At 40.4% G+C, this 13,679-nt stretch overlaps 1 protein-coding gene across 5 annotated transcripts in view; it reads left to right on the top strand.

Annotated features, from left to right (window-relative positions):
- si:ch211-286b4.4 (zonadhesin) overlaps nucleotides 1–13,679 on the top strand; it is a 38,004-nt gene that overhangs the window by 23,237 nt on the left and 1,088 nt on the right. For 4 of the 5 annotated variants that reach the window (XR_009240957.1, XM_058634875.1, XM_058634876.1 and 1 more), the window contains 32 exons: nucleotides 563–783; nucleotides 862–1,008; nucleotides 1,101–1,265; nucleotides 1,399–1,550; nucleotides 2,167–2,335; nucleotides 2,587–2,695; nucleotides 3,103–3,239; nucleotides 3,629–3,754; nucleotides 3,862–4,035; nucleotides 4,684–4,908; nucleotides 5,038–5,164; nucleotides 5,321–5,520; nucleotides 5,631–5,843; nucleotides 5,975–6,120; nucleotides 6,340–6,467; nucleotides 6,884–7,028; nucleotides 7,732–7,864; nucleotides 7,996–8,157; nucleotides 8,267–8,393; nucleotides 8,507–8,715; nucleotides 8,803–8,965; nucleotides 9,165–9,253; nucleotides 9,980–10,140; nucleotides 10,228–10,342; nucleotides 11,405–11,601; nucleotides 11,689–11,737; nucleotides 11,820–11,963; nucleotides 12,074–12,406; nucleotides 12,537–12,634; nucleotides 12,718–12,824; nucleotides 12,921–12,997; nucleotides 13,611–13,639. Coding sequence is in view for 4 of the 5 variants with exons in the window: in XM_058634875.1 (XP_058490858.1) it covers nucleotides 563–783; nucleotides 862–1,008; nucleotides 1,101–1,265; nucleotides 1,399–1,550; nucleotides 2,167–2,335; nucleotides 2,587–2,695; nucleotides 3,103–3,239; nucleotides 3,629–3,754; nucleotides 3,862–4,035; nucleotides 4,684–4,908; nucleotides 5,038–5,164; nucleotides 5,321–5,520; nucleotides 5,631–5,843; nucleotides 5,975–6,120; nucleotides 6,340–6,467; nucleotides 6,884–7,028; nucleotides 7,732–7,864; nucleotides 7,996–8,157; nucleotides 8,267–8,393; nucleotides 8,507–8,715; nucleotides 8,803–8,965; nucleotides 9,165–9,253; nucleotides 9,980–10,140; nucleotides 10,228–10,342; nucleotides 11,405–11,601; nucleotides 11,689–11,737; nucleotides 11,820–11,963; nucleotides 12,074–12,406; nucleotides 12,537–12,634; nucleotides 12,718–12,824; nucleotides 12,921–12,997; nucleotides 13,611–13,639 (4,777 nt within the window). In the remaining variant the exon portion in view is untranslated. Of the gene's footprint in view, nucleotides 1–562; nucleotides 784–861; nucleotides 1,009–1,100; nucleotides 1,266–1,398; nucleotides 1,551–2,166; nucleotides 2,336–2,586; nucleotides 2,696–3,102; nucleotides 3,240–3,628; nucleotides 3,755–3,861; nucleotides 4,036–4,683; nucleotides 4,909–5,037; nucleotides 5,165–5,320; nucleotides 5,521–5,630; nucleotides 5,844–5,974; nucleotides 6,121–6,339; nucleotides 6,468–6,883; nucleotides 7,029–7,731; nucleotides 7,865–7,995; nucleotides 8,158–8,266; nucleotides 8,394–8,506; nucleotides 8,716–8,802; nucleotides 8,966–9,164; nucleotides 9,254–9,979; nucleotides 10,141–10,227; nucleotides 10,343–11,404; nucleotides 11,602–11,688; nucleotides 11,738–11,819; nucleotides 11,964–12,073; nucleotides 12,407–12,536; nucleotides 12,635–12,717; nucleotides 12,825–12,920; nucleotides 12,998–13,610; nucleotides 13,640–13,679 lie in introns of those variants that run through there. The other variant, XM_058634878.1, reaches the window with a different exon arrangement.

Below are 13,679 nucleotides of genomic sequence, written 5' to 3' on the forward strand. Positions count from 1 at the left end.
TAAATACTTAAAGGTAAAAATGCACTTTAAAGCACTTGCAGCCCTTCAGTTTGTATATCCACCCCACATCTGTGTTTCTCCTGTTCTGGTTATAAGCTAAGACAGAGATACAATAAAATGCACTTTGGGGAAATGGAACAAAAATACAGTGCAGTTTTATTCAGACGTAAGCAGAGCTGAATATGCATGATTGACCATACATGTAAATAAAATGCTACCTACATTAACGATAAACAAAGTGCATTGCTTGGAAACTGACTACAGTCGATGTTTAGACTGGTGTGTGCAAATAATCTGTCAGTCTATCATATTGTTTTGAATTCAGTCAAATACTACTAACAGGTTGCCCTGTATTGTAGAGGGCATATCTTTAGAGGCAAGCTCTGCTCAAGAACGTTCTTTTATTTCTTCTGACAACTGTTTCACAGCAGTGTTTTTCTAAAAGAGAAAGCTCATATTAAATTGACTTAAACTCAATATTATATTTATTTATTTCACTTACATACTGTTGAACGTTCCATCTTGTGATATGAAGTTTATTTTACCCTGTTTGTGCTCACAGTTACGTGTGCCTGGGTGGCAGCTCCAGTCCCATTCCCTCAAATGGTTTCCATGGCTACCTCTGTCCTGCTGGCCACAGTTGTACCGTTGGTTCGGCGAGTGAGGTTCCATGTGAGCCTGGCACTTACAGTCCTGCCCCTGGAGCAGCCCACTGCACAATATGCCCCCAAGGGACTATGTGTCCCTCCTCAGCCACTCAAGAGCCCTCTGTCTGTGCAAGTGGTGAGGACAATAGAAATGTACTTTCACTCCAATGATGATGGAATAAGCCACAGTTATATTAATGTATAACTTTTTTAGGTCATTTCTGTCCTGCTGGTACAGCTTTGCCTCAACCCTGTCCTCCAGGGACTTTCAACAACCAGACAGGGGCGCAATCTCTCACTGTTTGCACCCCCTGTCCCTCTGGAGTGTTCTGTAGCTCATATGGAGCATCAATACCACAAGGTGATCAGACACAAACATCTCTGGTGATATAATTTAGTTTAAAAAAGTTGCTGGTTACAGTAATAGAAAGTTAAAGTTATTGTGTTTTGAAGGTCCTTGTTTGCAGGGTTATTTCTGCCAAGGTGGGGCCGCAGGACCAACACCACAGAATTCTGACAATATTACCTTCAATGGCCCTTGCCCTGTTGGCCACTACTGTCCAGCAGGATGCCTCTCCCCAGTTCCCTGCCCTCTCGGCAGTATTCGCAACACCGTTGGTACATCTATTTTTTGTGCCATTGTGTGATCATTTAATTTTCAACCACTTCATATATTCAGTATGGAACTTAGTTTTTCATACAAAAGTCCTTGTGGGATCTGTGCTTACTTCTGTGTGCACTTATATTATAGGAGGTGTGTCCATAGAGGGCTGCTTTGCCTGTCCTGCAGGTCACTATTGCTCCACTGAGGGTTTGGACAAACCTAGTGGTCCCTGTGCTGCTGGTTTCTACTGCCCCTATGACTTCTCTTCAACCACTCCATACGCTTTCCTCTGTCCCAAGGTAAAAGCTTATTCATACGTTATTCTTCTCCTCTTTATATTTCCACTAAGCGTTATCAAAGCAGTTCAAGCAGTCCGAACAGTAAACCCTAATTTCGCTCGTGTTTTAGCTGCATCTGCTACATAAATATGGTACTATTATACGGCACAACACAATGTACCCCACCAATAAATTCAGTTAAGAAGAATGTGACACATTAAACTAAGACAAAGCACAAAGTGGGGCCCACTAAAGTGTAATAATTTGATTTACCTACACTTTAAAAGCTGATATGTAATGTAATGGAGTGAACAGCTTTGTAAAAAAAAAAAAAGAAACCCATATAATGTTATTTAAGTGATGATTCTCTCTGTTGTGTCTAGTTCCATTCTTTAGATTCTGGATATTTTAGATATTTCAACAAAAGGGTGCCAAAAAGTGTGACACACGGATTGGATATTGTGGTACATTTCAAGACTTTTGACAAATGAAATGGAAATCATTGTGTTACATACCAAACTGAACTGAACCAGGACCTATATTCACTCGAATCCAATTATTTTCCTTTTTTCTTTTATTAGAAAAGCTTACTACCCAAGGACTTGTAGATGCATCATTGTCATTTTCTTTATTTTAGGGCCACTACTGTCTAGAAGGTTCTGCCCTGGCCTTGCCTTGTCCCACAGGAGAATATCAGCCAAATCCAGGCTCAGATAGTTGTATCCCCTGCCGTCCTGGGTTCTACTGTGAGGAGGCTGTAGTGGGGGAACCATGGCCCTGCCCGCCACACTCGTTCTGCCCTGCAGGTACACTGTAATGATAACTTCTGAATTAAACCTGTCATTTGGATCTCTACAGTCACTGCACTATATTTTGTTTGCCTAATCTGCCCAAAGACCTTAAGTGGTCCTTTGAGTCTCTTTGTAATTGAAGCTTCTTTGTTACTTTACTTATTTGAGTGATGTCAGTCTTCTTTCTACAAGCAGATGCTGTTATCTTTGTCGAAATTACAAATATTGCAAGTTTTTTTTCTGTCCTACTGCGTCTTTTTGTCCAGGGACCATGGTGCCACAGCCCTGCCCCAAAGGGACATACACTCTTCCAAACCAGGGAGGACTTCAGGACAAGCATGAGTGTTTATCATGTCCATCAGGGCTGTTCTGCAGGTGCATAAACCCCACCCACTGGTGCATGTATGCCTAAGTGCTCCAATGAACCCTTGTTTCCTACTCACATGAGTGTGTATACACACCTCAGACACACAATAAGACACCTGCTCATCCTGCACTCATGCATGCACACTGATCTCCGTTTTGATTACACTCACAATTGGCAGAATGCAGATGTAGTTCATGTTCAAGACTCACGGATCACTGAACAGCCAAATTGGCATCTTATTATGAATGTACGTATATAATGAATATGGAGTGTGAGAGGTGGAAATGTTAGAGCTAGTGTAATTATAATTCTATTTATATAATTAAAATGTTCTTGTGTCTGTATGTGATTCACTGTTCTGGCAGGTCAGTGTTTTTTTGTGGCTAAAGTAACCGAAAGTGTATATTTTCTTTAGGTCTGGCAGAATCCAGTTTAAGTGTGCTGCAGGGTATCTTTGCGTTTCTGGGAGCGCAGATTTCACCCCTCAAGGACCAGTGTATAACTCGACCCAGTGTCAGTGGGGCATGCAATGTGCTGGACCATGCCCACCAGGTACAGTACATGAATAAACTAGAATCATGGCCTCATGGATGTGTGCCTCTGCCAGTATGCATCCTTGTTTGTCCAGACATACATGGCCATACATGAAAATGTAATAAAAATGGGCTGTCAGTTTTTTCATTTTCATTTTTACATGGAATTTACTAAATTAATATATAAAAAAAAATAATAATTATATATATATATATATATATACACAACAACTGAAACTGATGTATTATATTCTCCAATTCTTTGACTTCCGAGATAAGTTATTTGATTTTTATTTGTTGTTTACTAAAATTGCTATGTACACAAAAATACAATATCTAAAATAAAATGAAAATCCAATAAATTAAAAGGTATATCAAATGAATATTGAACACATACTTTATTTTAAGGGTTCTATTGTCCCGAGGGCACGGAGACACCACAGGTGTGCCCTGCAAATACTGTCAGAAGCTCCCCGGGAGGTGCCAGCCTACAGGACTGCTTACCCTGCCCACCTAAATACTGGTGTAAACCTGGTATGAGCTCATAATGCCCTGTTTGTGTGCATGATTAAAAATTGAAAAAAAATGAAAAGTAGGTACACTGATTTATTGAAATATAAAATGTAATTGTTTGTTTACAGGAGATCCAGTTCTTCATCCGTGTCCTGCTGGTCATTACTGTGATGGTCTTTTTGACAGTAACTTCAGTGACGGACCCAAGCCATGTCCTCTGTACACCTATCAAGCTTCCCCTGGAGCAGGCAGCAAGGGTGACTGCCTGCCCTGTCCTCCTGGTTCACACTGTAACAGCACAGGTCTGCCAAACTGCTGCTCACACTCACTTATGACAAGGATAGATGAAAATTGTTCATACAAACGTAACAGTTCCTTTTCTTTGCCATTTCATTCTACCATATGTTGTGCCAACTGCACAGTACTGTAAAGAATGTATGCCTCTCTGGTGGGTTTGAATTTACATTCTCAAGGACAGTGCAAGGAAAACTGCCATCCGAGATTGTATTAATTTCAGTATTTATCCAGACTAATATTTCCATACCTGAGATAAGAGTGTAGGACGTATGTGATTGACTGCACTGAGTTTAAAACTTGTCATAATGAAAGCTATATTAATGACTGAGCGGTAGATTAACAAATAAAAAATCATGTTATAATCTCCTTGTTCCATGCTTCATGTTAAAAAAAAATGATATTGCTTGGTTATCTAATTAATGATGCTCACAAGATGACCTGCTTATCTCTTCTCCCTCATGTTCTTTGTATGCATAAATGAAGACATCTTAAGTAATGAATAGTAAAGACCTTCACTTGAGCTGGTGTCATTTTGATAAAGTTTATGGTTCAGGTTCATTACTTGAAGTATGAGACACAGCAGATTCATTTCTGCATTGTTCTAGTGTGTGAAGCGATTAATAGATTTTTCAGGGGAATGGTTGTTTTCCCAGGGCTTAGAGACTTCTCCAACAGTCTTTGCCCTCCGGGTTACTGGTGCAGTGGGTCTGGTCCTCCCATCTACTGCCCTGCGGGTGCAAAGAGGTCCCACCCTGGAGCTGCCACACCCACACAGTGTGAACCCTGTGCAGGGGGGACCTACTGCCCTGACCCACGGGCTACAGGGACGCCAAATGTGGAGGGACTCCCTTGCAGGGCCTCCTATCAGTGTCCCATAGGTGGGTTTAGGAATAAACGCAATTTATAAAAGCATGTTAGCCACTTTTTGTGATGACTTTGATTATTTATTTTTTTTAATAAATGTCTTTCTCCATAAATACACTAATGTGGTTCTGCTTGTAATCCAGGTGCAGTCTCAGAGATGCTGTGCAGAGCTGGCTCATACTGTGGACCTCAGACTGCGGACCCACAAGTTTGTCCTGAGGGTTATTTTTGTCCTGAAGGATCTCATTCCTACAACACCCCTAAACAACTGTGAGTGCGTGAGAGCTCCAGTATTGTAAGACAAGGTCGTTAGCAAGGTTGACTTGGAAGTGAGGAGCTTTAACTTGTTCAGATGGGGAAAAACTGCAGTATTTGGTTTCTACAAATCTTTGACTTTATAAATAACACTGTTACCGTGCTCCACAGCTGTCCCTTCCCCTACTACTGCCCAGCCAACAGCTCTGCTATGAAGTCCTGTGAAGGGGGTTTAATGCCTGTCAACACCAGTGGGCTCCGAGGATCCAAAAACAGCTGCTGTAGTGTGTGTGAGGGAGGCACTTATCGTCATCATCTCTCCCCCGTCCCACAATGCCTCCGATGTCCAGCGGGATACTTCTGCCCCCCAGGTTATTCACTCACTCCCACAAAGCATTCCAGACCTCAGTGTGTTGAACAACTGATTTTATTTGGTTATTTAACTCACAATACAGTGTGGTTTTATGTTGTTTTTTTTTAGGATCTGACCACTACAAAAGTAATCACTGCCCTTTTGGGTATGTTTGTCCCATTGGATCCTCTGAAGCAATACCCTGCCCCCCTGGCTTCTTTGGTAACCTCACTCGTGGTAAGACACTGAGCGACTGTTTCCCATGTCCAGCTGGCACCTTCAACCACCTGTCAGCCCAGAGGGCCTGTTTTCCCTGTGGCAGCTCATCTACCTCACCAGCCGGTTAGACTCAGATCCGAGAGAATAAAACTGTAATAAATATGAAAACAGAGTTTTAAGTAGTGCTTATTTTTCTCTTTTAGAGGAATCTGTGTTGATCACATTGGCCTGCTGTGTCACAACTCTTTCCCCAGGTTCTTCTACTTGTACCTGCATTGGTAAGAACCGAGCATTCCAGCACTCTGATGGTTCGTGTTTATGTAGAACTGGATTTATCTTCTACAATGAGCTGGATTTCAAAAGCTCCACTACTGACAGTGAATTGGACTGTCAGCCTGAGGTCAGTAAATCAGGATCAGGATTTTCTAAGCCTTTTCAGGCAGCTGTGTTCATGTGTGGAATGTGAATAGAAAGATGTTTTGCACCAAACTTTGAAGTGTCTCAGGATAAAGCTTCACCTTCACTTTTACCTGGTAAAATGGTGTAATTATCAGTAAAGTGGTTGTTTCAAGTCCTTTGAGATCCATGTGAATTGTCTGTATGTGTGTGTGTTTTTCAGGTGAACACACGATGTGCCACAGGACAGGTACGTCTGGCAGCATCTAGAGAGTGTGTGTCCCCTTCCCTCTACTCCTGTAATATCACCTGTGGACCACTTGGAGGAACTCTGGATGTGGAGATGGGAATGTAAGTCTGTGAGATACCTTTCAATTCACTGTTTACTATTGACATCAAATACTTGTTTTCAGATTACCAAGTTAAAACTAGTAAAGCTAAATGTAATTAGTTAATTAACTATGATTTAGTTGGAAGTATTTTTTTTTTCATTTAAATTTCTCCCAAATTAAAATAATTTCACCCATATTGTTCACATTTTTTGGATCTTTTGAGTGGTCCAAAAAGTACATCATACTTTAGATTTAGTGGCTTGCAAATAATTCCCTCTCGTTTTTCATGGCTCATTTTAAGGGCATTTGAAGGATGCTTGTGTCAACCATGCCTGGCCTTTCCTGTCTTTTATTGACAACCTTTTTATTCCAGGAAATAAAAGTAGTTTATATGCTCTGTTTTTTTCTTATGTGTACCTGATCCTGACACTCCAGTTGCCACTGTGAGGGATATGTGTCAGCCGAGGAGCTCTGTAATACTTCCTGCCTTTCACGGCTGCCTCAGCTCACTGCCCAGCTCTCACCAGATGGAAACTTGCTGCTCAGCTTGAAAGAAAGGAACAGCATGATCTGGGCAAGGGTGAGGAAGAGATGATAGTTTTTTGACAAACTGATGAACATCTACTCCGTAGCACATGCAGTTTTATTTTTTCCTGTACTGCTACCACAAGATAAGTAGGAATAAGCAACAGTATGAGAGGGATACAACCCAGAGGCTTGTCACACTGTGGCATTTAACCACTCTGATTAGTTGGAGGAAATTCAGCTGTAGCATTGATTAGGTTCATGGCCAGACTCAGTCTAAGTAGGACACCTGGAAAAATGTAGCAGCTGCGGATCGTACAGGATAGTAAAGTGAATGTACATTATAAATAATGAATTCCCCTAAGAAAAAAATATTTACTTCAACAAGATGACTACCTAGTCTCATCACTTTCCATTATTTTCAGAATCTGTGAAAATGCATGTTGTGTGTGTGTGTGTGTGTGTGTGTGTGTGTGTGTGTGTGTGTGTGTGTGTGTGTGTGTGTTATGATGTGTCATGATGTGTCATGATGTGTCGAGTTAATAGATATTTGGCAGGCTTGACCTAATGTTTTGGAATTTTGTCTTTTCTATTTACTATTTTAATCCATACACAGTATATTGTCATTACATCAATCATGTTGAAGAAACAAAGTCTCTACTTTAAACTAGCACTGCATTAACAGAGTGTTTCTATGCTGTTACAGTGATAAATAATTCAAGACCATTCTCGTCAAATTTGTATCTGTTCATTTCCAGACTGTAAAGGACGTTTTAGGACCAGATATCCATGCTAGGAACTTTGGGAAAATTCATTTGGTCCAGTTTGACTCTAAAGGAGTATTTGGTTGGATTCCAACACAGAAGGAGCTTATCAATCACTTTCTGTCAGGTGACTTGATGTGACTTATCAAATAGTTTTGTCATATTATTTTATGTCTCTGATTAACATTTTTAACTCCTGCTTTAAGATTTTAGTTTTTTTTGTCATAAATAAACAGATGATAATTTTCTTTTCTTTAGAACCAACAGAACTCCTAAATACACGACCCAGAAAGAGGAGACACACAGGGGATGATGATGATGATGGTGGCATCCCAGCTGTTCTTCCTCGAATTCCCAACCCCATTGCTTGTCTTTCCTCTGGTGACATGCTGATTTTCCATCTCACCATCAACCACACTGGTACTGCTTCTTTTTTTAACATCACACTATTATTGGTTTAATCATGGCATTCGTAATCTTTTTTATTTCAAAAATATTAATATTGCTCTTCATTTATTTGCACCCCCAGATCGTCATTTGAGTCACTTCCCAGTGTATAAACAAGACCACCTATTTAATAGTAACCCCAGCTGGGACTTTGGTGCCTTCAGACATTTGCAGATACTCATGAGGCAGACACATTTCAACTCTACAAGGTACAGTTATGAAACCTAGGATACTGCGGGTTTCGCATATTTTTAATATTTTAAGTGGCGGTTTGTGTTTATGGAGTCTTCACCACTAATTTAATCTAATCTACCGTTTTCAGGTTTGCTCACGTGTTTTCAGAGACGGGGAAGTACGTGTTTGTAGACAGTGCTGTCCCAGAGTGGAGTATGGTGGTGGTGGTCAGTGAGGAAGGGACATGTGATCCGAGAACGTCTGTGTTCCAGCCCATGACCCCGGCACAGCTGGTCAGATTCGGGATCATCAAGCAGCACAGACTCAACCTTCTACCCAATTGGGGAGTAATAGTGGGTGTGTATCATAGCTCACATTTTAGTATATTAAGTTCAGTGACTAGCTCCTAATGTTTTCTCATGACAAGACTCTGGCTGTGTGCAGGGGTTCTGATTCTGCTGCTTGTTGTGGTTGTGGTTCTGACCACCACAGTGTTAGTGTTACGACCCAGCAAAGCAAAGCTAATCTGTCATTGGAAGATGAAGCCAAAGTGGCGGAGCCTGGGGGGGCCCTTCTGTCCAGTGGAATGTGTTTGCAGTGGAGACAGGTCTGTTACTGTGACCACAGGTATAATATTATTATGTGTGTACTGATGGCCCATAGATTGCAAATTGCCATTTAATGTGGGTTTAAAGCTCAAAACAGCACGACACCCTCTCAGTCTCATTCTTTACTTTGTAATTTATATAAAACTGCTAAGTTTGATAATGATATAACCATACATTGGCTTGTGTTTTGTGCTTCAGCATAGCTGTGCCAAGGATAGGTGGTGCCCTTGGCAGTAGGGGTGTAGGAGAAGGTGCAGAAGCTGAGGAGCCTGCTATTTTAAGGGGAGGTAAAGTCACTGTTTTTTACACCGCAGTATAGATTTTTTTTTCTTGAAACATGACCTAATAGTTGAGTTAGATCAACATAATGATTCAACCTAAAATATAGATTGAGATTAATACAGCTAAATTCAATAAATGAGGCCAGCTGTATTTACTTTCTGCATCACTCCATTATTCCAATCAACTGGTCACTAAAAAGGCATTTTCACCTATAAAAAAAAAACTTTGGCAACACTTTTCCATCTGGCTGATTTTCAATATTGTTCCCCAGTGGTGTGTGATAATGTTTGAAATGACTTTTAGGTAGAGTTTTCACATTGCTTATTGCATTATTCATGCAGCTTGATAGGGTGTTAAAATGTCAATTCGTCTAATCATTACAAACCCATCACGCATGACCAGGTGGCAGTTAACAGCCTATTCCCCCATTTGATTGATGATAAAGTAAATAATTGCTAATGTCACACTCTAATGACCTGTGCTGTTATCTGTAGTTCCCTAGTTAGCCCCAGCAATTTTTGTTTGAGTGCTTATAATCCATTGCTTACTCCTTCCCACACTGTCAAGAAAGGTGTAAACAAAGTTTTTATTGAGCCTAGTTAAAGAAGCTTTTCAGTCGAGGTCAATTCATGCACCATGAGGGTATCTACTTGTATCTTGTAAAAAAAGGTGACTTACCTGATTATTTCTGTTAATTTCTAACTTAATTGAAATTGACTGCTCCTATTTAGGAAGTATATCGGGGAACATTGATTTAGAGGAGTTCAATGTGAAAACACTATATGACAAATTAGAGGATCAGAACCTCCACATAGCCTCTCAACTGGCCCGACACCGCAAAGATACACAGGAGTTCTTCAGAAACATTTGTCACCAGACTGAAACACTCAAGGTGAGTTTCACTGATGTAACAGATTAGGAATGTGCAACATACAATTTGCTGTTAAAAAGTTTAATATAAAATTGTGTTTTTTTTTAGAATGTCTTTGAGAATATGGATCATAAAAAACTGAGTCTGCTTAAAGAGCTGCTAGTCCACAATGCAATGAGAGATAAACCATCCAGCAGCAGTGCAGAGGAGAGAGATACGAAAGGTAAGTAAGTAAGAAACATTGGAAATGTGCAGTTTTTAAATGCACTTGAACAATAGCATGACCCTGGTTCTCTTAAAACTGGTTACTGGCAAAACCAGTAACCAGTTTCATGTCGGACAAATATGTGCACTGAAAAGGGTCTGTTACCCCAGCTTTATTCAGGACATGCTTGAGCATTACATGTACATATTGTATGAGTTAAACTCATCAAAGGTTTGCTAATATACAAGACCAACCTTCAATCACATCAAATTCCAGGGATCACAGAATTTGATCGATATATTAACAACAAAGCTAGTGGTGACAGTGTTAGCTGACCTTAAGTGGCCTAAAACTTTCACGCAGCACACCATGTTTTTCTTTCAAATTGTTGTAGATAATTGAATGTGAGGATTAACACCCTTGTTGTAATTGTACCATTCATTTGAAGAGACTCTAGTAGCTTGCAAGCTTATCATAAAGACAGGAAACAGCTAGACTGGCTCTGCCTGAAGGTAATTACAATGAAAAACAATGAAATCCTGTTTTTGAATTATCTACGCATAAAGCAAAGCTACAATTTGACATTTTATTCAATGGGATTAAATGAGATATTCTGCATTCAGCTCATTCTTTTCAAACACTAATAGTGAACACACCGACCAGGCAGCAGTGGGAAATGGGGTGGCTGTTCGGTACCTTGCCCCTGATCTGTCCCACGATTCAAACGGCTTCCCACCTGTTACAAGACCAATTTCCATACTCCTGGACATGGTTTGCCCAAACCAACAGTCATTAGGAACAGCTTGGGGTCAAATGTCTTGCCCAGGGACACTTACGCATCTAGACCAGGAGAGCTGGAGAAAGAGGCCCCAATCATTAAACTTTTTTTCTTTTCTTTTTTTTTAAACGGGATGTGCTCTCTTAATAATCCATGAACATTAAACCAAGTGACTTAGCTTACCCTTTGTATTTAATGACCCACAGATTCACTTATCTACAAATCTGTAAATCACCTGTTGTGCTTCGAAAGACTGACACTTAAGTCATATCCTTAACTTAACTTAACTTACCGTCCCCCAGCCAAGGCCTGGACAGTGTTACTGGAAAGCGTTCTCAGGTCTGTGGAAGCACTCCTCTGTAGGCTGACAGGAGACGTTTGGCAGAGCCAGGATTTGACAGGTCTCCCATGTGGTCGTACTGGTCATCAGGATGCCAGGGAGTGTGAACCACAAGCTGGATACACACAGCCATGTGACACCAACATGTGTTACACACAGGTACCATAATGGCTTTTGCACTGTTTTTAAGCATATATTTGAATAAATACATGATTAGTTGTTTTTGCTTCCAAATTATACCTGCAGTTTTCATTGATGAATATTAACAAAGAGGAAGCTCTTCTGCCTGAGCCAGGTATCAATGTCAGATGTTGCTGCTTATACAGAAGCAATTAGGATGATGTGTCATACTAGTGAGTGGATTCTGTGTCCTGTAGTCCAACAGAGTGCAGGTCCTTGCCTTAGTGACCATGACCTTTCCAAGCTGGTCAGCATATCTCCGCTGTTCAAAACCCTGCAAGAGATCCAGCAGTCTCTACAGTGTATTGCCTCAGCTAAGCTGAGTCAGCATCTCGACAATGGTACAGACATATGATTAAAAAAAGTTTCAACTCAACACCTGAGATAGAATAACTAAATGTATATAATAAACACAAAGAGTTAAATGCACAATTCCCATTTGTTTCATCAGCTTCAGAGCAGTGTGTCCAGGAGAACTATGACGGCCAGCTCATCCCGACTGCACTGGACAACCTCTCACCTCAACATGCTGCTGTTTTCCTGTTTGGTTGTCAGGTGATGCAGTTACTTGAAAACTGCCCTCTGTTCCCTCCTGTGCTTTTGCTACTGGCAAAGTCAGTCCCTGTATCTTCATCCTCCTGTAATGAGGCTATGCTGGCTCACTGCTCCGGGGATTTTTATTTTGATGAGACCAATCAAATCCTGTATCTGTCAGAGGCAAAGCTTCAGCATGTGGGACATTTTATTGCCATCATCCTTCAGGCCATGGCTCACATAGTGTCAGGTAATTGGTCAGTGGTCAACAGCAGTTGAAAATTAAATAGTTATTTTTTTCTCACAACAACCATGTACTGTACACAGTCATAGCCCTGGCAATAATCTCCAAAACTATGTGTTTTTTTTTTTTCCCCCAGAATCCAAACCCCACATCTTTATACAAGCACTTCACGAAGCAGTTTCAGCTCTTAGCCTTTATCTGTTCAACTTATCTTTTAAATGGAGCACAGAAGAGGTAAGTGGTAGAAACCTCACACAGCATTCTGATGTCTGCACAGGTGGGAGTGGATAATCCTCCGAACCAATTTTTTTTTTCAGTCAAATTTTAATGCTATGGATTGTCAGCACAGTACCTTGGTTAAAGAATTTCTCAGCATCAGAGTTCCCACTGAGCCACATTTCACTGAGCACCTGTTAGCAAGCAGGTTGGTGACAAACATGAACCACACAGCCATGTACTGTTTTGCCCTTGAGGAAAAATCATGCAAATCAATAACATTTCTGCTTATTCTCCAATTTAGACTTGAGAAGTACAAATATTTTAAGCTACAGCAGCTCATCTCCGTTCAAAGGAGTTCAGCTGAAGATACATACACAGGTAAGACGTTTGCAAAAGTCAAGTAAGCAGTGTGTAACACAATGTACAAAATCAACTGCTATATAAAAACTGCAGTATCTCTGGAAATATGAATGGGAAAGGAAAAATGATCACCACTAAAATGTATCATGATTATACCATTAATGGTCCGTGTATGAAGAATCATAACCATGTGTCAGCTGCATAAAGATTTAGCCCTTAATCATAAAAAAAACCTGTGAAACACATTATTTTCCAATGTGGGGATGTGTGCAAACCTCTTAAACTACAATCACAAAGCCATCGTTCCAAAATGGCAAGCTATTTTGTGAAATCATTTACAACAATACACCCATAGAAACTAATCAACAAATGAAGTTGTTTTTCCATTTATCTTCAGGCACAGATCTATATTATCAGAAGTCTTGCAGAAAAGTGTTGATTTTCACCCTCTTTGCCTCTATAAAGAACTTTTTCCTTCCAAGAAAGTGGGTCAATATTGTACACACAGTTTGTGACTTTAATGACTGCATACCAATGAGCACAGAGAACATTTTTTATTTGTGTAGCTTTCATGAACCCCGTGGCAACCTTGCAAAAATGTCTAAAGCACTCAAATGTTTGTTTTCTACAGGTTTACCACCAAGAGGAACGCCAACACAGGTATTTTATTCATGTATTACAAACCAAACTGTGTTCATTT

This window comes from Solea solea, chromosome 7, assembly GCF_958295425.1.
Source record: "Solea solea chromosome 7, fSolSol10.1, whole genome shotgun sequence".
In the NCBI taxonomy this organism is placed as follows: domain Eukaryota; kingdom Metazoa; phylum Chordata; class Actinopteri; order Pleuronectiformes; family Soleidae; genus Solea; species Solea solea.